The sequence below is a fragment of the Dipteris shenzhenensis genome, chromosome 27 (genome assembly GCF_047967505.1).
Source record: "Dipteris shenzhenensis isolate YYH24624 ecotype China chromosome 27, Dip_SZ_1.0, whole genome shotgun sequence".
Taxonomy (NCBI): Eukaryota; Viridiplantae; Streptophyta; class Polypodiopsida; order Gleicheniales; family Dipteridaceae; genus Dipteris; species Dipteris shenzhenensis.
Window position 1 is genome coordinate 1046978 of NC_141622.1, and position 24173 is coordinate 1071150.

A 24173-nucleotide genomic window follows, 5' to 3' on the forward strand; every position below is an offset into this window, starting at 1 on the left:
ATTTCCTAGTCACGGCTCTCTCTTTCGAGATGTGTCCATTGAGACTTACATTTACCCCTGTGAAAACCACAAGATAAGAGAGTTCTATTCCATGGAAAAATATCCTTATTGACTACAGATTCCACGAGTGCTGAAATTATATAGATCTTTCAAGTAGGATTTCCCATCTTTGTCTCCGGGGATTCAAGATTATACGGTTACATTTTATGGAATTTGCATAGAATGAATTGGGTGTAAACGATCCTTATGACAAAAATCAGTATTCATGAGAAGTTTTAGGAATCAATTTGTTTCAAATACTGATGGATTATTTAGAAGTATGAAGTGAAACTGTTGTATCAGGTATACGACGGAACACATGTTCCAGATAGCCATGTCTATGGGCATAAATTAGCATTCACGAAACTTACATCAATAGCAAATCCAGTCAGATCCACGATGTCAATACAATCAGGCAAATTTACCACACCATGTTGAGGAATTCGCCACATAGAGCTTCAGATGCATTGCTTGGACCACATCCTACAACATCTGTACTGTCATCAGAGCCCATGAAAAAATGGTCGCATATATCAAGATCTAATGCTGTAGCATCCACGCTGTACAAAACAATAGGGTGAACTTGTCTCCTTCAAACATAAGGGCAGAATTCCTCTGTAGCTATAGAGCTGAGCTCACAGATTTGAAATCTCTTAACTGAACTTAGGTAGATAGTCAGCGAAGATCATCACTAGATATGAGCATGGTTAACAATGATGATGGATTGCCGGAGTTGGAACTTGCAACTGTAAGAATTATGTCCAACTGGAAAGTGTAACTTGAGAAGTGGATGCCAAACCAGCCAGTAATCCAACTGCAGCTGCACTGTTGTATGTTGTGGGTTCATTCTGCATGGAGTTGTTGCGACTGTCAATGAAGCTATCATTCTGGAAAGGGCCACCAACGAGTCCACCTATTGCAATGTTTGGGTTTGGACCAGGAGCAGACAGCCACTCAAAACCTTCCTTGCAGCCATACACAATTGAGTCCATAGGTATGGATGCCCCACGATGGTGCACTTGCTGTGGATATTTTGAAGAATACCCTACAAGGTAGCTCATACTCAAAGGATTCTTTCCCAGTATGTAGTTTGCCTGGACATATCCAGATCAAATCAGAGGATCAGTCTCTTGACAGCTGTGATTTGCTAAATTTCCTTTTAGAGTACTCCTGTTAGCCAAAGAAACAAATATCTTTATCACCGTTCCTGTATCACCAATCCAACGGCAATCCGAAACAGAGTATGCATTTTCAGCATTAAGCCGAACAAAGAGAAAGACTGCATCATTTAGCAGTGATGGAGTTAATGACCGCTTAAGCCTATTAGCTGACAGAAGGTTGTCAAAAGCACAAGTAATATCCTGAGCTATACCATACAGACATGCCTCTTGTGCTGCTTGAGCACCATAGCTTTTCGATGATGAGCAATTGATTCTAACAGAATATGGCAATCCATGAAAGTGACCATCTGTTACGTTGGGATTGGATGTTGAGTTAACAGAATAAAGCAGTCTTCAAATACAGACATGCCTCTTGTGCTGCTTGAGCACCATAGCTTTTCGATGATGAGCAACTAATTCTAACAGAATATGGAAATCCATGAAAGTGACCATCTGTTAAGTTGGGAATGGATGTTGAGTTAACAGAATATAGCAGTCTTCAAATACTTCTTATTGAAAGGACATACTCGTAAGCCTGTCAAAAGCACAAGCAATATCCCGAGCTAATACCAATACACACATGCATCTTCTGCTGCTTGAGCACCATAGCTTTTCGATGATGAGCAATTAATTCTAACAGAATATGGCAATCCATGAAAGTGACCATCTGTTAAGTTGGGATTGGATGTTGAGTTAATAGAATAAAGCAGTCTTCAAACAAGTTTTATTGGCAAGCTTAAAAGGACAGACTCCTTGCTTGCAATATGTTTACAAAAATCGTATGCTATAATCTATTATTAAAAATTGGTGTGCATCAACATGTACTTTTTTAAGGCGTGATAACCACTCTCTTCCAAATTGACACCTCACAAGACATATTCCCAAGTTTTTTTATTTAAAGACACCAAAAGCTTATTAAATACAATCAATAGAAAAGAGAGACTCAAGGGGAAGCAATGGCAGCCCTCATAAAGCGGAGACACTAGACAAATTTGAGAGACTTATATTACATCAAAACGGTGTAGGGAAGCAAGCTACAAGCCCAGCTGAGCACTTGAATGATGGATGGCTAGCAATGGAATTTGCTACTCTTGTATAAGGTTAGCGAAAGTGCAGTGGGCTTAGCAACCTCTGTATTCAAGCACTCAGAGAGACATGCCGGTGGAGATGTGTGTTGGTGGCACATGGCAATCTTTTTAATGCATGTCAAGTCAGTTTGAGGCCCGCCTAAGCAAAATAGGCTGTCTAACTATGGTGGCTCCTTAACTAACTCCAAAGATTATGGCTCTTCGGTTGGGCCTCCATTAACCAACTCCAGAGACTCCAACTATTCCATTTACCCAAAAAGAGGTCTCTGGTACTCAGATCCACTCAGCCACGAGCTCCTTAGAGAGAACCAGCTTACTTGATGAGAGAGAGTCCTTCATTATTCTCCGCTCTCCTACTTGGTGTTCTCTCTAGAGCTCTCCCCCTAGCCCAGTGCTTGCCAAATGGCCTTATCTCTTGGTGCCATGTCTCCCGTAAGGGACCCCTTCCATTAAGCCCTCTCTTAGGCTACCCTATACACCTCATAAATTCCTAGGCCTAGGTGTGACCCTAGGCCCAAGCCCTCTAGGCCCAGCCCTCTGGTTTCCCGCCTCGCCATAACCAAGCCATGGGCTTCTGCGATTATTAACGTAACATTGCCTTCCCCTTAAGAATAGTTTATGTCCTCGAAAATAAAATTGGAAAACTTCCTCTAAAGATTGCTTACCATTTTCCATGTTGAACTCTCTTCAGGTCTATCTTTCCACTTAACCAGACATTCTTGATATACTGTATGTCTAGTTCTTTTTTCTTGTCTACCTAAAATTCTTTTTGGTTCATGTTGTAAAGTAGCAAGCTCAATGAGTTCTACTAGGACTTTATTTCCAATGAGATTATCATCATCTGCTAATTTTCTTTTTAGCCTACTCACATGAAAAACTGTACATGAAAAGAAAAACTGTACGTACTCTGCATCCCTTTGGTAAGGCTAATTTGTAAGCAAGTTCTCCAATTCTCTTAAGTAGTATGAATGGTCCACAATACCTAGGAGATAATTTAGGATAGTTACCTATCCTAAGGGATTCTAAAGTACCTTAAGATAGACTCTCATTTTCTTCAATCTCCAACCTTAAACGGTGGGGGTTTGCATAGCTTCTTGCTCTATCTTGAGCACTTCTAATGCTATCTTTAGCCAATTTAAGCATTTGTTTCATATCCTCGAGAAAGTCTTTGACTGCTTGAATCTTCTCTTTTTCGAGTCCCACCGCAATTGGGGCTGTAGGTTGAAATCCATACATCATCAATGGATGAATCTCCAATGGATGTAGGAGACCTCCTACCTTAAGGCGTTTAGTCTCTTTTGACCTAGCATTTTTGGCACTTCAATACATAATCTCAGACGTCCTTATCTATTCCAACACAAAAGAATTGCCTCTTCAAAAGAAAATACGTCTTCTGAATTCTCAAGTATCCAGCACTTGGACTATCATGACACTCCAAAAGAATTTGGCACCTAATGTCATTATTATCTGGGACACATACTCTACCCTAGTAGAGCAGGTGGCCATCTTCAACATTATATATTTTTTACTTGAGTCCTTTATCACCAACCTGTGGTGTATCACCATTTCCATATGACTCCTCACTGAAAGCCTCTCGATTTGTTGGATCCCTCCTTATAACTGCTTTCCATTTTTCAGAAAAGTGAGGTTCAAACTCTCATTTATTTTTTAAGGACTCTTAGGAAAATCATTTTGGAATTGAGTGAAACTCAATTCATTAACCATTAGCATTCGGCTTAGTAAATCTGTTGCCACATTAAAGTGCCCCTTTAGATATGTCAATTGGATATCAAACTTTTGCATTATTTCAACCCATCTAGCTTTTCTTCCTTTACGTCTGGCTACTTGCAAATCCACTTAATGCTTTCTTGATAAAAAATTATCACAAATTTGGCACCATACAAATATTACTTTCATAAACTATTGCATACAGTTGCTTCTCATATGCTACTATAGATAATGAAATCATCTAAGAATACTACAACAAATTTTTCAAAATATGACCTCAAGACACTATTCATACGTGTTATAAAAGTTGTTGAAGCATTAGTTAAACCAAATGGCATTCTCTAAACTGATAATACTCGTATCTAAGTATGAAACGAGATCTTGGGGACATCCCCTTCTCTAATTTGCACTTGGTAATATCCTGATCTTAAATCTATTTTCGTAAAATATTTTGTCCCTTGCAATTGATGAAAGAGCTCATCAATGCATGACATAGGATACTTACTTTTATTGTGATTTTATTTAAAGACCGGTAATCTATGCATAACCCCATAGTACCATCCTTTTTCTTTACCAATAAAACTAGTGAAGACCAAGGTGAGCTACTTGGCTCAATTTGACTCGTCCTAAGATATTCAATTAATTGTCTTTTAACCTCATGTTCTTTCATTTGACTCAGTCTATATAGTGGTTTATAAATAGGGATGGATCCAAGAATTATGTCTATCTTATGTTCTACCTCTATTTCAAGGGGTAAACCATGAGGCAAATCACACAAAAAGCATCTGTAAATTCAACCATTAAATCGTTGAAAGAAAATTTATGTATACCTTTGTAAAGACTAGAATATATCAAATCATTCAAATTTAGATTTATACTTTTTATCAACATCAAGAGAAATTTTACTTTTTTCAAACGCAGTAGAAATAAAATCACCAATAAAAGTAAGTTCACAAACACATACCTCGCATTCTTGTTGTTGTAGAAGTCGTTCCAATTCCATCGAACAAATAAGGGGAGAGTTGGGTACATCATGTTCTCCCTGAATCTAGAAGTCTAGAAGACTCTACCATCTTTTTCAAAAATGATGGAGTTATTTAAATAGCTCCACTGTAAGCTATGACTAAGACTATAGATGCATAATTAAAAATCCAAGGCATCTTGATAGCCTTGAATGTCCACCTCTTCACCATGAATCATGGTGTCCCAAACCTTTTTATAGTTGTCCTTTGCCAGAGAGACCACATATTTATGGACACTAGGACTCTCAGGCAACTTCAATTTCTTAACTAATTAATAGTTAAGAAATTGTGTGTGGCACTATCATCGACCATAATTTTGACTTTTGTTTCTTAATTTTCCATGCATCCTCATTAAATCATGAGGACCAAAAGTTAAGTGCCACGTTGCCGATGATAGGTAACACATCTGGGTGCTATCCTCATGATTAACCTCTACCTCGGTGTACTTGTCAGCAGAACTTACACCACGTATATCTATTTGTGTGGAGATATATTTGGCTTTAGCTCTCACCTGTTTGTCTCTAGGGCAATTTCAAGCAACATGATCTTTGCTAAACATTTAAAGACAAGATTTTCTCGCTTGGCCTTCTTATAATCCTCTCTTTTCAGATTAGGATATCTTTGCTATTAAGGTTTCTTGGGCAATGCCTGAGAAACCTCCTTCTTAAAGTGCTCCTTCCTTTTAAGATTGAAAAATTTACTAAACCTAGGAACAAAACCAGTTTGTTCTGAAGTTCCAACTCTACTTTTCTCCATGGTATCGTCATATATTTGGGCATACTTCATGGCCTCCTTAAAGGTTTTGGGAGAACGTCTTCTCACCTCAACCTTATAGGTGTATTTTAAACCCCTCATGAAACCTCTTATCTTTTGGAATTCATCAATTCCCTTCAACTTTTTTTTCCCATTTTTTAAAGAAAGGAGCCTTCTATTAATGCTTGAAAGATTTCATACAAAACAACAGCCCCGAAGATGCTGAGTATGGGAAAAACTAGGAAAAGGCTGTAAGAAAAACCGGCCTGTTCCAAAGAAACCTAGCTCACTGCCTAGGGGATCTCTGGTACTGGGGCTAACAGCCAAGTGGGGGAACTATACAACCAATGAATCCCTCGTGGAGTGAAAATGTAAAAAACCCCTGCAAGCCAAGCCCTGCAGAATCGACCACGCCTCGCAACGGTCGCCCTAGAGCCTAGGGTCCCACGCTCCTAGGTGGAGTAGAGGGCGTAGATGATATCCTGCCAAATGGTGACCAAGGTAGCCGAGGGTAGAACCGGATGGTCACCCATCACCAGACTGTAGCGAGCTACCCAAATGTTCCACACAGTGATCCTGGCTACTACCTCTCATACGTTGTCCTCTGAAGGAGGAGGAGGAGGAGCTGAGTATGGAAAAAACTAGGAAAAGGCTGTAAGAAAAACCGGCCTGTTCTAGAGAAACCTAGCTCACTGCCTAGGGGATCTTTGGTACTCGGGCTAACAGCCAAGTGGGGAGACTATACAACCAATGAATCCCTCGTGGAGTGAAAATGTAAAAAACCCCTGCAGGCCAAGCCTTGCAGAATCGACCACGCCTCGCAATGGTCGCCCTAGAGCCTAGGGTCCCACGCTCCTAGGTGGAGCGGAGGGTGTAGATGATATCTTGCCAGATGGTGACCAAGGTAGCCGAGGGTGGAACCGGATGCTCACCCATCACCAGACTGCAGCGAGCCACCCAAATGTTCCACGTAGTGATACTGGCTACTACCTCCCATATGCTATCCTGAGGAGGAGGAGGAGGAGGAGCTAGGCTATCGAGAGGGATTGCCTCATGGAGCTCTATCCTCTGAATGCTCTGACCCTGTATCCGGTAAGCTAGGGAGACCTCATCAATCTGGAACGCGTGTCCTCCCTCAGTCAACCAAGCCACCATTCCCTAAGTGTAGTCCCTCTGAAGACTCTGCATACAGATCACGATCCTGAGAACTCCCCGATTCCCTTCAACTTAAGAACTGTCTCCTTATAATTCACCATGTACTGGACTAAAATGTTCTGCCCGTATTATCATTATCCCATGCTCTTTCTACCTCATTCTCAGGTAACAATTCTTTTACGAAATCTTGCTCAAACTCAACCCAATGCTTTGGGATCCTATTGGTTTCCCTGAGGCTCCTCGACCATTTAAATGTCATGTTTCTAAGTGAAAGTCTTGCTTCCATGACTTGATTTCCAAGAGGGGTATTCCTCAGTTGGTGAAAGTCTTGCCACTTTTGCAAAAACGTATTTATGGCATCCTTGTTTCTTTCTTTATCTTCCCCATTGAATATTGATGATTTTAAGTCCTTAAGAATATTCAAGCTTTGAGAGGTACTTGCCTCAATGTGACTTGGAGGAGTTAGTGATTTACTACAGAAGTTACCTTTAATAAACGATTAATAGACTCTAGCTATATTTCTATGTTTTGCATTCGATTTTCTAGTTTTGTTCAAGTCAAGTCGTTCTTTTGCTTCACAATCTCGCCTTTAGTCCCACCAATGAAGGGCTAGCTGTTTGACACATTAAAGAGACCGATAGCCATGTATGCAACAGCCTTATATTAGCGATTGAGTGATGGTGTTTTGAGAGGTTACAAGTGATAATGGGATCCAAGATGATTAGGGAGTAAGTATTAACTTTTAGAAAGAAAAAAATGTGTTTATTCACTTATTCAATAATCATTGTCACCTAAGGGCATTACCCTACTGAATTCCCTTGAGCACCTCTGTAAGGGTAGCTTTTTTATCATTTGAGTACGAGCCTTGATCACATAGCATTTGAGATTACACATGGCTTCCAAGGAAAGGTGTACATAAGCATTAGGGAAGAATTGGGGTCTCAAAAGGGCCTCCAATTAGTGTTTCCTAATTTCAAGGGATTAGAGAGTGATTTGAGGTGTACCAATGAGAGTGCTAGAAGGTGTGGGGCAATGGTATGTTGAGGTGGAGGGTGGGACTTCTAGGGTTTTTGGCCCTCCAATCTAGGCGACGGCCCAGCCTATATAAGGCATGCCACTGCCCACTGTGGTACAGCTTGGATGCTCCTAATACCTTGGTATCACAAGATGAGATCAATTGTATTATACAATTGGACCTACTCCAGCTCCATTCGTCACAGACTTGGAGAGGGACTCGGAGTCCCCTACCTAGATCCAGTTCTACCACGACCACTTGAGAGTATTGAAAGATGGAGTGCTTTTTAGATCCTAGTTTCTAGAGGACAGACGAGTCTCACAGTTTCGGGCCGCTCTCCCAATTGATTCACTTCCAAGATCAAGTCTGTGTTGGCCTCTATCTGATAGAGATGCAACATTTGCAAGAGGAGACAGTATCTTGGAAGACAGGGATGGACGGAGCTCAATGACACGTTACAGATTTCTATGCATTCAAGTCTGCCCCGGGACATGACAGAGTAGAAGAGGAGGAGATAGACTATATGAGGGCAGTATGGGTCAATGGGATGAGACGGCGACGAGGGGATACGCAACCAGAGATGCACATGCCACCCATTATGCAGAGACGGATCAGAGTACACATGATGGAGGTTCATTCCATCACAGCTCTACTCGGAGGGGATCACCCGAACAGAGGCATCACTCTCAATATGGCCCGTCGGATATAGAGATCACAGAGACCCCCCCCACCGCAATGGAGACGCCCCAACAAACACGGATACGAGATATTTTGCAGCTCATAGGAGAGCCACCATGGCACCTGGATATGTGTCTTGATTCTGAGATTGAGCATTGAGTTTTTTTGCTTAGCTTAGTATACTACTCAGCTAAGGGCCTTAGTGAGCCCTTTGCCTCAGCCCACAGAGGCTTGTATGAGTTACTTTGATATTGTACTTTGTCTCATAGGCCCGCAAAGGCCTCCTGTAGATGGTAATACACATCTCTCTCTCTCTCTCTCTCTCTCTCTCTCTCATGCACAAGCAATGCGTACGTGTGAGCACATGAGAGAGAGAGAGAGACAATTGTGTGCACGCATAGACCTATGCTTGCATGCGCTGCAGGGGGGGTGGGACGGGGCACAAACACACACACACATACATACATACATACATACATACATACATGCATGCATGCATGCATGCATGCATATATATATATATATATATAGAGAGAGAGAGAGAGCACCTGAGACATGGAAAAGCTACGGAGATCTTGTGAGGAGAATGTTTGTCCTGAACAGCTCAAATCGTTTGCTTTGGCTGTGAATAGGTAATCGCTGTATATAAGGGCAAGAAGAGCAGAATTCACAGCATGCTGCAATGAATTCCATTGTATAACCCAAATAAGCCCACCTGCATAGTACCACATACATCCAAAAGGTCAACATTCTATAATATGCCTGTTTATTTTCAGATTCTGTCTATAACCAATTAGCAACATGGATGACGACAAACAACCATGAAATGAACAAGATTATGCAGAGAAACGATAAGCAAGAGAGCTACAGACCATGAATGTTCTTATAAGCTGTGAGGCATCAATGGCTGCCTTTAAAAGCCACTCATTTGGCAACGTTTTTACACTAACTATTTTTAAAAAGTGCAACCAAATCGTCCCAACTAAAAAGTTCAAATGACTATTAAATTTTCCCTTCTTCACTAACCAAAGTTAATATCTTGAGACCATGTGTAGAAACAACATTCCCTTGTAAATAGCACTTTACGAAGTTTAGTTCAAGATTTTCTATTGGGAACAACTGTCACATCATGAAAATGCATGTCCTATGTAAATTGGAAAATGCATTGTCATGCAAGATTGAGAAAATAGCGGTGTCATGCCATCTTTGAGCTGGGACTTAATCAAGCCAACCTCCCAAATGACACTCACCTGTGAACTATCACAACCCAAACCATTGATTTGTGAATCAATCCTCTGGGATCTGCAAGGGCGCAGACACTCTAGAGGTCACGAATGGTGAAATGCTGAAAGCTGCTAAAGACCTCCCAAGCATATCCCAAGTTGGATGCCTGCCAAGGCAAGCTGTCTCTAGAGCCATGAGAGTGGTACCATTGTAGTGAATCTTTATCATATTCACCAACCCTCTTTGGGCTCTATCTTGACGAGATCACATCCTTCAGCGGCTGTCTTGGCGGTGAGGGATCACTAGTGTCCGAGTTGATGATTCACATAGTGCTATAGGCTGATAACATAGTCCTTCTATCATCTTCGGCAAAAGGGCTACAGAAGCACCTGTAGGTGCTAGAGGTATTTTGCAGGGAGAGAGACTTGACAGTCAACCTTATGAAAATCAAGGTCACAATCTTCAACACCTCACGGGCTATACTACACCGACATAGCTTCACTTACTAGGGTGAGCCAGTAGAGATAGTACAGTCCTACACATACTTAGGGGTAGTTTTCACAAAGCCCGTGTGCAGGATGACGTGTGTTTTCAGGCGCACTTTCAGGACCCTCAGACGAAGGATTGGCTTTTTGACACTCTAGTGAGGCCAGCTGCCATGTACGCCACACCTTTTTGAGGGAGCGACATTTTGGCAACAGAGTGGAAGATATTTGAGCGGCTACAGGTGATCATGGGTTCTAGGATGATTCAGAGTAAGCCCTTAGTCCCACATCACATAGTCCAGGCAGAGTTCGCAATGACACTTCTCCAAGTCGATGCCATCATCCAGACAGTGACTTTCTTGCACATAGTGTGGGCCTTACCTCACCGGAGACTACCGAGACGGGCACTAGAGGTTTCCGTACGATGAGCAGAGAGTGCGGCTTGACTCGTGGTATGCACAAGTATCTACATGGTTTGCCAATCATGTATCCAGATGGACCGCCTGCCCCCTTTTCAGTACAGCATGGACGTACCACCAGAGTCATACCTTGAGATGAGATTAACCGCATCATACAGTTAGACTTCCTTCAAGGACTTGGGGGTGGGACCAAGGCCTCCCCACCAAGACCCAATTCTGTCCTCATCACATTCTGAGAGTATCCGAGAATGGACTCATCACCAGAGACCAATATCTTGAGGATAGAGGAGTCTCACATGCACTGAGGATTGCCATAAACATAAGCTGGTCTTCACATCAGTTGGGGATCAACGCTGGGAGGGCTGCAGGCATACCCAGAGAGCAGCGGATCCATAGGTTATGCACACTGGAGGTAGTTGAGACAGAGGAACATTTCTTATGTGTCTGCCCAGCCTATTATGAGATCCGGGGATGCGATCACTGCCTCTTTCAGCAGGGACAGGGTTTTGGTCCACTCTCCCTTTCGATCCACTGCCATGACCAGGTCTGTATTGGGCTCTACTTGATCAAGATGCGACCACTTAGAGAGATGCTACTAGGACAGATCAGGCAGCAGCAAGCCCTGACAGCACCACAGGACACCAAGACGGACAGATTGCAGCAACATGTCACAGATTTTTGTGCTTTCGTGTCGGCTCCGGGCAGCATAGGAGTGGAGGAGTTAGGAGATATGCGAGCAGCATGGGTTAGTAGAGAGATGCAGAGTTCACGCACGGCATGGAGGGCGACCAAAGCACGTACTCAGCTGCTTGTAGCACCCAGGAAAAAGAATGTTTTTTGGTTATCAAGAAATTCATATGCATCCATGGGACCTAAGCAGTAAGGCCATCCTTGATAGAACAACACAAAAAAGCAAAAACAAACAAACTCACCATCTGTGCGGCTGTTAGTTGCAGTGGGAGAATCAGGAAGAAGAGCACACATCAAATCGTCTGCTGTACTCCTGTATTTATTAAGTCCAGTTGCCATTGCATTGGAGCCCACTTGTGGTTGGAGAAGCTGGTACCTGGATAAAAGCACCTAAAATCACACCACAAAATTAGAGGGCTCCTTGTAGTGATCCATGTTTTTGTCATAAACTTTATATATTATATGCATTATACATTTGTTTTTAATTACCCTGAATAATAAGAAACAATAAGCTTTTATCATTACTAACAATTGTCTGTATAATTTGAAGTCAGAAGCTGATTTTTTTCCCTTCTTTTTGCCACCAAAATTACCATTATCAGGCTAAAAAAGACCATAACAAATAGAAAGCTTTTGCCTATCATAACATAATTTAAAAGGAGAAGGTTTCTTTGCAGATGAAAATTTCTCACTTTCCAGAATTGTTGAGGCATACAGCCGACAGATTTTGCATAGAAAGCAAAAGCCTGTCTGACACAAGCACATATCATCCAAACACTGGCATCATCTGTCTCCACTTGTAGTAAACAAGAGTCAAGATGAGCTTATGCTATCACATGACCACACCTACTTAAAAAATCTAGCATGGTCTCTCTGCAGTCATAGTAAATAGAAAAATTCTGAATTTCCAGTATCGTCGAGGCATAAAGCTGACAGATTTTGCATAGAAAGCAGAAGCCTGACTGACACAAGCACACCTCCATCCAAACTGGTATCGTTTGTCTCCACTCGTAGTAAAAAGAATAGAGATGAGCTAATGCTATAGCATGAGCATACCTACTTCAAGAAACTAGCATGGTCTCACTGCAGTCATAGTAAATAGACGAGCTTCTATCGCAGCATGACCCTCTATGACTCCTGGAACATCCTCCTAGTACACTCCATTTTAGCACTATATTAGTGCAGCTAATGTGACATATGCATTTAGAAAAGAGAAGTTTATAGCTCAACCTTTTCAATCATAACCAGAATGCAGTAGATGCAGTTTGTGTGGTAGCTTCAGGTATTGTCCTCTCAGCAGTGCTCTCACATGCAGCATGCTACCTTTTGCACACATCCTGCCAATAATCAACCACTAAATGCCCAGTACACTCTCAGCAAGACTCCATTGCAACACTTTGAAAAAAGCTCAGATCACTACTTTTTGACCCTGATTATGCCGCTTTCAATTTTTACCATGACTGCAAACAACATGAAGGTGGAGTTTAATGACAAGCACGTCTTTGTAAAAATTTGAAAGAGCAATGAAATAGTGACTCAAAGGATCAAGCACAGTGTTTTGTACCAAATTAATACATTCTTTGCTCATGATCAAGATCCAGCAAGTACATTGTGGCATAAGCAGTCTCACCGAGTACGACTCACCACATTGGCAGAGATGCATCTGAAGAATATGATGATCGGAATTCCCAAGATTCAGCGACATTCTTCTATTTGCACAGCTTGCCTTTGGGGGTAAGCAACATCGGGAGCCCTTTCCACAAAATGGAGCAATGCACTTTGTGAGCTAGTTCACTCTAACTTGTGTGGGGATATGAATGCGAGATACTTTGGTAGTATCTCTATTTTCTTACATTTATAGATGACTATAGTCGGAAGGTATTTCCTAAAGGAGAAGTCAGATGCCTTTGGAAAAATCAAAGAGTGGCTATTTCTTAAAGGAGAAGTGAAATGCCTTTGGGAAATTCAAAGAGTGGCAGAGGTGGAGTGGGAAAGCAGGCAATACCTCGAGGCTCTTTGCACTCACAGAGCTGGAGAATTGTTGGCAAGAATTTCTTGGCGTTTTTCAAGCGAAGGGGTTTAAGAGACAGATCACAATATCTCTAATCCGTCTATAGAATGGAGTAGTGGAGTGCAAGGACATAGTCATTATAAAAATGGCAAGAAGTGTGATGTGAGGAAAAGAACCTTACAAGAATTTATTGAGCTGAGGCCGTTCATACTGCGATCCACATCATCAATACGACACCGACAAGCACACTCATAAAGTCATGTCAAAGGACACTTATCCAAGTAAAAGCCTTCTGTTGAGCATTTTTGTGTTTTTGGTTCTAAAGTCCATGTCCATATCCCAGATAATGAGGAAGAAGCTGGATTCAACATCGAAAGTATCTTAAGGCAATTTGGACAGGGTGCAGAGCAGCTGCAATTAGCAAGGGCCCTTCCTTGTGCCAACATTGCCTCAGAGCTCCTGAAGACATAACCGATTATTTCTTAATTGCAGATTTTCTAAAGCTGTGCGGCAAAAAGAGTGTCAGTTGTGTAGATGTTTGCCTTTCAATTAAACAATGGCTTTTTAAGGATGCTCAACCTAGATGGTAAGGGAAACCGTGAAGAGTCAAGTATCACACTTCATCTGGTTGCAAAGGAAAGCCATGGTTTATGATAAAGTTTTCTTGATGCTGTGCTTCTGGCCTCACACTAGTGGATGTCTACAGGTTCGAGAGAAAATGAAGGAATGTGATGGATTCATTGGAAATTTTACTGAAAATCTTAAGACAGACGTGGCCCTGGCATGTGAGCATATCCTGGTGGCAAAGGACATTTGGAATTCGCTTGGTGACATCCATGAAACTTTCCAGCATCACCAACAGCTAGATGCTATCCATGAAGCTCTTCAGAAGCAAAGACAAAGTTGGTCTTTGGTTCCAAGTTGCCATCTCTGTAATCCCCAGTTTATGTTGTTGTACTAGTTACATCTTTTGCTTTGGGTTTTATGGACTCTTTGGAGACAGGCCTTCAGAGCCTTTGAAAGTACTGTTATGAAAGTTTTATAAGTAATCAATAAAAATACCCTCTTTTCTTCGCCCCTCCCCAAAAAAAAGAAAAAGAAAACAAAGAAAAGCATGAATCTTCATCGGATACAGCATGGAGACTAAGGGATATGAGATGTACGATCTGGTTACAAAGGACGCTGTGGTGAGCAAAGATGTCATCTTCAATGAGAAAGAGCCCACGACAACCTTTCTTGATATTCCAGTTGACGAGACCAATTCAAATGACAAGAGCAAGATGTCCAGGCACCTCTCTCTACAGAGGGGGATCCATACGCTGATGATGCTCCAGTGCTTTCTACCCCGCCTCCCTCCAAATCTTTAGAAAAATGGTACATTCAGATGATGCAAGAATCCAAAGTCACAGGCATTCCCAAGTCCAATCACATAGGTGTGCTTTATTCTCGACACATCCAGGAATGAGCCTAGGCACATGTTGGATACACAGCTCCGGTGTCACATGATGCAAAGTCAAACACTATTGAAGAGGCACTTGAGCATTCGCATGCTTTGGTATGGATTTTCAAAGGACATTTGATGGAATTTCCTCAATCAGCACAAGTATTGCTTGGAGCTTTTGGGAGAGATCCACATGATGGAGAGCAGTGCAACAAATTACTGTGATGGATCCAGGGAGTAAACTTTCCAAATATGATCCTTCCCCCTTGGTTGATGGTACGTTCTATCATCCAATTGGTAGCATGCCTTCCTTATCTCACCAACACACTCCCAAACATGTCTTTTGCTATCGGGGCGTTGAGCAGAGTTCTCCCATTCGCCTCAGCAATCACAGCGGACAGCAGTTTCTCTGGTATCCTAAGACTATAATATCTTCCACTTAGTACTCTCACGGAGCTGAGGTTGAAGGATACAGCGACTCAGACTGGGGTGGAGACATTGATTCACGATTGTCTACAACAGATTATTGTTCTTGCTTGGATCATGTCTTATTTTTTATCAAACAAGAAGCAGTAGACGGTGGCTCTCTCATTGACGGAAGCATAGTAATGCAGCAAGGCTTCATGCGAGGCTATCTGGTTCAGATAGTTGTTAGCAAGTTTGGGACATACTCAGGATGATCCTTCATGGATTCAGTGTGACAACAAGAGTGGCATTGCTATTGCAGGCAAGCCAGTGTTCCATGATCACACAAAACATATTGAAAATGGACTGTCCCTATATCGGAAGCTGATTGGGGACCACGTGGTGGAGCTTATTCGCTAATTGATAGAGGAGGATGTAACTGACCTCCTAATGAAGGCACTTTTTCAGGAGTAGCTGGAGTATCTTTTTCAGCATGTGGGTAAAGGCCCACAACCAGGAACTGAGAGGGGGTGTTAAAATATTTTGTTAAGGACAACGCCTGGCTGTGAGCCCAGGCCTGCCCATGGTACTGGGGGAAGGGAATTCCTTTTTATGTTTATTTGAAGGGGCTGTTTGCCCTGATTTGGTGCAGCAGAAGCTGCAGGAGGCTGCACAGGAACAGCCCCCACGATTGGGAAAAGACCTGGCATATAGCCATTTATATATATGTAGCACGGCCTGTCGGCCACTAGCAGGCCGGCAGCAGTCCAGACTGGCTGGTTGTATGGTCAAGCCAATAGACTTGGCCATCAGCCAGATCAGGGGCCAAATCTGTCACTACATAAAGCGCTCTCCCTCACCTCATTACAGGCAATTCTCCAACCACTTCCAGTGCCGGTCCAGTTTATTTCCCGCCTACCCTAGGCTGTCTAAGCCTCTCTTTAGCACGTGGAGCTTGAGACTTGATGCAGTAGAGGTTCCTCATCACAGTGGACGCGATTCCCTATTTTTCTCTGCTGCAATAAATCGCAGTTCAGTTTACTGTGTGTTCTCTGAGTATTTGCAGAAGGAAAGAGAGTTCACATCAGAAGCACCTCACAATATCAACTGGGCACATCTCTCTGTTTTTCTGTAAACCACTGGCTCATACGACAGGGGACTTTATAATCTTGCTGCAGAGCTTGTTTTACAGCATACTTTGGCTATCTCGATTAAATTTCTAGTGCACTTTGGCATGCGAGAATAATCATGATGTGGTTGAGGAAATGCCAAAAAGAGAGCAGACGAACTCAGAATTTTGTACTTTCATGACATTTTCCCCCCTATTAGAGCCAACAGCATACATCAATATTTGCAGATCACCTCGCCTCTGTTTTAGCCCACAGTATACATCAATATTGGTAGATCACTAGTTGCCCACCATGACTACAGCCGATCCTCTAGACAGTAGGGAGTTTCTTGTCAGTTCCCATGTATACTTCATAGGGATAGAATAGATCCCACCTTAGAAATTAGATAAAGAGGAGAGAGAGAGAGAGAGAGAGAGAGATTAACATCCGCAGGAGGCCGAGCGGGCCTATGGACAAAGACGAAGAAGAAGAATAATGGCATGGAGGAAAGAAAAAGACATACACAGAGAAGGAGAGCCATAAAATAAAGCCAAAAGTAGAAAATAAACTCATAGTAAGCAAAGCTCTCAAGCTTCTAGAACCTCTCAGGTAAGCCCAAAGCTTACTAACTATAAAACTCAACCAAAAAAAGTAAAAACTAAAAAGAAACAAAGAGCAAAACAAAGAGGAAGAAGAAAAGAAAAAGAGGTGAAGAAGAAGAAGATAGAGAGAGAGAGAGAGAGAGAGAGACTCGTGTTCACTATGTATGACAACGCAACATACAACATAGAGAATGAAAGGTGTAAGACGCAAAGACGAGTCTGACGTACCTGCATAAACATGAGACGTAAAAGTGGGCAGATACAAGACGAATGCTGTGAATACCAGTCAAAACGTGCCTCATTGTGAGTGGCACACATGCAGTGCTGCTTACCAAGAGTAGACATCCATTATTTGTGCTTAGAATAATTTACGAACCTGCACCCCAGGAAGCTTATTATCCCAGCTAAGCCATGCTGGAGCTTGGCCCCACTCAGCGAAAAGCTCGCCATTATTTCCGGTGACATAAGAAAGAAAATTATCCTCGCCAGTTGCATGTAAGAGCCATGAAGCAGCCCACAACAGGTCATCTCCATAGCCCGTTGAGTTGTAGTATGTTTGCTCTTGCGGGTAGACGGTGGTGTATGATCCTCTCGAGGTATCTGCAAAATGAAAAAGCTCCCTGGCATGTTTCAAAAGCAGGTCAGAATATGAAGGGTCGTCCTTGCGGAAGACCAATGAAGCTGATGCCATAGCTGCAGCCACCTCAGCTGCAACCTCTGATCCGGGCATGGTAGTGTTCAATACGAACGAAGGTCGTCTTTCAGTCATGTCCTCTGGTCGCTGCCAACAAGTATGATCAATCGCAGGGTCTCCAACCTGCGATTTAGAGCGTTTAAATTTCACTTAATCACATGACGCATAAAGTCGCTTCACTTTAATGAAATCCAACAACTGGCAGCAACTGTACGTGACAAACAAAACCTGTAGTTTCCAGCTTTAAACCATCATGGATAGCAGGACTAGCTGCTATAATGTCACTCAATACAAATTGTTGCAAGCATTGCACAAACATCAAATGAATCTACCAGTTTGCCGTTCCACGCATCTTATGGTGAGGGATACAAAATACCACAGACGGTTGTGAAGCAGAGAATAATAGAGAAGCTCGGACAGAATTCGTGCCTGAAAATAGAGCTCGTCACTTGTGGGATGCGTCTTGATCAGATAATCTGTAATCCATTGTATATTCCTTTTGGCACTGACCAGCTGCTGAGCTGCATCCATCTGGGCGCCATACTCTAATACGCTCCAAGACAACAATGTGCATGTGAAAGCCATGGGAAAGCCGAACTTGATGTGATCTCCGGCATCGTATAAGCCCCCAGTCAGATTATGGTGAGCATCACTTCCGTCATTCAATGCGGAATCACCTCGCCAACTAATTGGGTTGTCGGCCGGAAGTTTCCCCGCTGTACAGTCCAAGGCAAAGAACACCGGGCATCTAAGAGTGAAATCTCGCAAGATTGCCGATCTTACGAAACTTTGCTTTCCTTGTAATTTATTTTTCGTTGGCGTTCCGAGGAAGAATACAAAGAGGAAGCGACAAAGCAACAGTACTGCACGCACTCGAAGCGTTGAGGAAAAGAAACGACTTGGGATGCATTGCTTTTAAGGTTGGCTCAAAGGAACTCACATTTTTGCACGTCCAAGAATGTGAGGGCGAGGCGGAGGGCCTGCGCATACGCAGCCGATCCGAGGGACGTCGGGGGCTTGTGGCGGGATGAGGCATTGCCTTTGGCGGAGTGCTTATGATACACCAATGTGGTGACCGCGGCTGCCACCACCAAAGCTGCGATCCCCAGCACCAATGCCCACCAGAAGCACCCTTTGCTTCCTTTGGACACTAATCCCATTCTGCCTTCTCTTGAAAATCGCAACAGATCCGACTCACCTCCTGTCTCCTTTCTCTTCTCACACAGCAACCACCACGCTTTCAGTTATGGCGCTCTCTCTCTCTCTCTCTCTCTCTCACACACACACACAGACCAAAGCAGTCTATCCACAACAATGCCGCTTTCTTTACTCACACACAGACGCACAAGTAGCTACATTGCGAGAAAATTGAGATGATCTCTTTCTCCCTCTCTCTCTCTCTCACAACGCACACACTCACGCACATTTATGCAAATCGAGTGTCACTTCAACAGTCCAGGGCTCCAGGAGCCGCTGAGGCGGAAACACGAGCACGTCTGACACTACATGTACGGACGGCATTGTGGCATTCCTTAGAGTTGATGGAGCAAGAGACACCTTCCCCGCTGGGTGCGTTAGCAGCAGGAGGAGGAGGAGCGGCTGTGCTAGAAGAGATGGATCAACGATGAGCAAGAAACCAGGTTGCCTACGCAAGAACTAATAAGAGAGAGATGAGGAGGAGAAACCTAGCATGTGATTGATTGATTGATGGGATGGTGGATGGATGGCGATCCTCCATCTCCTTGGGACAAGGACTGGGTGCCAACTCCAAGGACAAAAGCCTGCATTGTGCACATAGGCTATGGGCCATGGCTGGCTTGCTTGCTTGCTTGTAAAAGGGGTAACACCAGGATAGAGGTTCTCTTTCCCTCTCTCTACACTCTCATGCAACTTGGGTTGGTGCCTGTTTGTTTGTGGAAACAGGGTAAGCTTTGTTGCTCCCTCCTCCCCATGTACCTCCCTACAAAAGCTACCAGTCACTAGGAAGCCCCAAAATCAATGTATTCCTATTTCTCCACTTAACTTCATCGATTTCAGAGATTTTAGCAAGCACCCCCTCCAGGCTGTCAAAGATGGCCAATTTTCTGCTTGCAAGTGTTTTTATTGCCTTTCCATGGATTTCACAGAAAGAAAACTTGCTCGTGGGAATGCTCTCTTAGGGAAAAGAAGAGGTACCATATGATCACAAATGGAGCCGTAAGGCCAACATGCCAAATTAGTATTACCTTAGCTTTCCATAGAACAAAAACTCCAATTGAACTTACAAGGAAGGCTAAATATTGCCTCTCATGGTGATGCATCATGTCTTCATAAAGTGTGTGCCAACAAATGGTATAAATACAAGGGCCCAAGGTGAAGCAAGACTGAGTCCATGCTTTCGAAATGCAAGATTGCTCCTCCCTATCATAACGTCAAAGGCCTAAGAGACCAACAATAGTTGCAACCCATGCTTTCAAAATCAAACACTACTTTTCCTTGACCGGAATGTAAAATGCCTAGGAAGCATGCTAGCTACATAACAACTCTATTGTTTCAATAGCGCTACAAAATGCCAATCAAGATCAAATAAGTTGTAATTCACTCTAAATTTGCATTTAAATTTTATATGAAACAATGCAAGTTCCACACACACAAGTAAGAGAGGGGGTACTTGGTCTAGACAAACACCACAGAGAGAGAGAGAGAGAGGGGGGGGGGGGGGGGGGAGGTGGGGGGAGCACAAAGCTCTAGAAGGAAGCATGGATTCAATGTCATGAGACAAGCTCTAGAGCAAGGGGTTGAGAACATGAGGGGGGGGGAGAGAAAGAGAAAGATGCTTTCAAAGCTAGTCCTTCCAGCCCTGTCACTTGTTTCCCCGTTCTCCCACGTGCTCCTATTGCACTTTTGTCGTGGAGAAGAAGTTAGTTCTCATGAGCTTCTTATGATCTTGAGCTTCAATTTTGTTGCGAGGTTTTGCACCAGGAAGCACTCCTCAGTTGGGCAACTTTGTTTTGCATCACACATGCATTTTTTCAGGCAATTTTGTATACCGAAAGTTCTATGGCTCCGTCGGGAAACCGGAGGAGTTTTGACCAATCGTACTGAGGTTTTAACCCCCTTTCGGAGTTGTTCATGCTCTTAGAATCTCATTTTGAGCAATAGATCAAATGATACCAGCAATATCATTTATGTTTTGCTGATTTTTACTTATTTTCGTACATTTTGCCTGCCCACAGCCTTGGATAGCTGCCTCACATCCGTACAGCCATACACCTCAACTTTGTAGCCTGAGTTTAGCTCTTGCTAACCATACACCTCGACATTGCTGCCCATTGCCTCTTTAGCTCATCATTTGCCTCTCCAAATTGCCATTTGCATTCCTAGCTCAGCTATTTATTCTGCTCCAGCTCTTAATCTTTGTTTGAGTTCATTTTCAGCCTCTCCCAATTGGTTCTTGCAGATAGCATTGCACATGTGTCTTGGAGATTGCATTGCACATGTGTCAATGCATTTGAGACAGTTTTGGGTTGCACATTAAGTGCAAATCATTGCTCAGGTGTTGTGCATTTTGAAGCCAAGTGTTGGTTATAAGTTGATTCACTTTTAGATGCCTATTGAGCAAGAGTTTGCTATTGCATTGTGAGCCGCCATTGTTTGGCTGAGATACAAGCTGATTTTTGGAGCAAAAGCACATTGCATTTGAGCCAGTGTTTGGCTATGGTTGAGGACAGCTTTTTGGGGCAGAAATATAGTGCTTGATTGCATTTTGTATCCTACAAGGGATTGAGGTTTGAGTAGAATTTTTGGGGTAGATTTATTGTTATTTCAGTGCAGCGACTGTCAGTGAATGTCATTGCAGTGGTTGCATAGCAATCTATGGTCTTTCAGTTGCCTATTTGATGTCTTTGCTTTGTAGGTACACTTGCAATCATGTCTCTCAATGAGAATTTTGGCAACATGATGGAGGCAAATAAGTTGGATGGACCCAACGATGCTTTGTGGTCATTTACACTCAAGAATATCTTAGGTGGAAAGGGCTTATGGGACATTGTGAATGGAGATGAGACTAGACGTGGTACACCTAGCTCTAGTGCATCTTCCACTTTGTTTGTGAAGACACACATTAAGTCCACTATCAAGCCTTGCAAGACTTCAAAGGTAGCTTGGGATAGAGTGAAAAGCATGTGGAATGTGAAGAATGAAGCAAGAAGCATTGCCTTGCACAATAAGCTCAACGACTTGTCCATGCAGGAAGGTCAAACTATTTCAGCTCATATTGCAAAGATTATTTACATTTGGGATGAGTTCGCAGCTATTGATGAGGATATAGAAGACAAGAAATTGGTCTCTATCACCTCAATAGTTTGGCATCCTCATATGATACATTTGTTACTTCCTTGGCCATTATACTAAGGGCTGCTCCACTCAGTTTTGAGGAGAGAATTGGCTTGCTCTTACAGGATGAAACACAGACTTCCAATTCGGCCCGTTCCTCTGGTCAAAGTGAGCAAGTACTTGCCACTCATGAAAAGGGTAAATTTCAAAAAAAGACCAACCATGATTATCAGCCCAGGAAGGAGGGGAATGCAAACACAAATGCAGGGAATGCAGATAAAGGTGCAAAGGTGAAGAAAGGTAGATGCAACTATTGCAATAAGAAGCATGGTCATTACATTGCAGAGTGCCAAAAAAGGATTGCCAATAAGAAAAAGAGGCAAGGCATAAGTAGTAATTATGTGGCACCAGCTGAAAATGCCAATGCTTCACCATCTCATGCACACTTTGCACAAGAGGGAAAGGATTATGTGTTTACTGCATTTCATGATAGCTTTGGTGCCATGGGGCACATGATGCTTGGTATCTAGATAGTGGTGCATTGAAGAACATGACTCACAAGAAAGAGGGGTTTGAAGAACTCAAACCTGTTGATGGCAGACAGGTTACTTGTGCCAATGATGCTACTCAAGACATCATAGGAGTGGGGGATGTTCCCATCCTTATGGATTCAGGAAAGAAAAAGTATATCCATGATGTCTAGTATGCTCCTAACTTGAGGAAAAACCTGGTTTCCATTCCATCCATGGTTCATGATTAGCACATGCTTGTGGAATTCTAGGATGATCAATGTAGGATCAAGGATCCAAAGAAAGGGTATGAGATTGTGGCTACAAGTTCTTATGAGGCCAGCATGGGTCTTTACAAGCTTGATGCTCAACTCTATAATCAGCATGCTATGGCTGTCTCTTCTGCTACTCTAGGTGATTTATGGCATGCCAAGTTTGGTCATGCACATCAAAGAGCTTTGGCATATTTGCATAATTATAATATGGTTAAAGGATTGCCAAAATTACAGCAGCCCACTCAAGAGGTGTGTGAAGCTTGTGCTCTTGGAAAGTTGCATCGCCTACCGTTCCAAAAGGATGGTCCCATTTAGTAAGAGCACAAAGGGTCTTGCAGATTGTGCAAATAGATGTTTGTTGACCAATGAATGTCACAACCCATAAAGGGTATCGTTATTTTGTCACATTCATTGATGCTTATTCTAAGTTCACTTGGCACTTTCTCATGAAAAGCAAATTTGAAGTGTTCAATCCGTTTAAGGAGTTCAAAGAATTGGCTGAGAACCAAACCAATTCTAGAATTGGAACACTCAATTCTGGCAATGGGAGAGAGTATAATTCACATGCATTTTAGGGATGCCTGAAGGAGAATGGAATAAAGCATCACAAAACAGTGCCATACATGCCTCAGCCTGATCTGATTGTAGAGAGGAAGAATAGGACTCTCATGGAGATGGCACAGTGTATGCTGAAAATTAAGAGAATGTCAAAAGAATTTTGGGGTGAGGGTGAAGCAATCGCTACAACCACTTATATTCAGAATCGATGCCCTACACAAGCATTGGTTGATAGGATGCCTTTTGAGGCATTTTATGGGTACAAGCCCGAGGTGAATCACTTTAGAGTGTTTGGGTCTATTGCATATGCTTTGGTACTAGTTGAAAATTGATCCAAGCTTGATGATAAAAGGATTAAATGCATCTTTGTGGGGTATAGCACTAAAAGCCAAGGCTTTAGGCTTTATGATCTAGCCATAAAGAAAGTAATCATAAGCATGGATGTTTTGTTTGTTGTGCATGATAGCATGCTCACTGAGGAATTGCCTCCATATGATGATACACCTCTAGACATCATTTAGTTTGAGGATGATGCTGATTTGAGTTCTCTAATTGATGTCCCCTCGACCTCTCAGGCTCCAACAGGCTTGCCACATGTTGAGGGTTCTTTTCCTTCAAATGTTTCAAATTTGCAGCCACAGCTCATGGGCAGGGACATCCCAATATTTGGAAGCATTATCCGTCCATGCAAAGGATGTTACTCCAAATGCACTTCTAGATGCTCTTCCCAGTGGGACAGCTAAACATTCAGTTCCTAGATGGGCTAGGTTAATACTTGCATATGCTAAATATCAGCCTA

At 42.7% G+C, this 24173-nt stretch overlaps 1 protein-coding gene across 1 annotated transcript; it reads right to left on the reverse strand.

Annotated features, from left to right (window-relative positions):
- Window positions 1–311: 311 nt before the first annotated feature.
- On the reverse strand, window positions 312–19416 carry LOC147883710 (endoglucanase 24-like). The gene is made up of 7 exons (XM_087398455.1): window positions 19143–19416; window positions 18659–18932; window positions 18148–18434; window positions 17401–17841; window positions 11699–11846; window positions 9187–9353; window positions 312–1133 (listed from the first exon to the last, which is right to left on the reverse strand). Exons 2-7 carry the CDS (start codon window positions 18876–18878, stop codon window positions 795–797), a joined length of 1602 nt encoding a protein of 533 aa, XP_087254581.1. The 5' UTR covers window positions 18879–18932; window positions 19143–19416; the 3' UTR covers window positions 312–794.
- Window positions 19417–24173: the final 4757 nt, after the last annotated feature.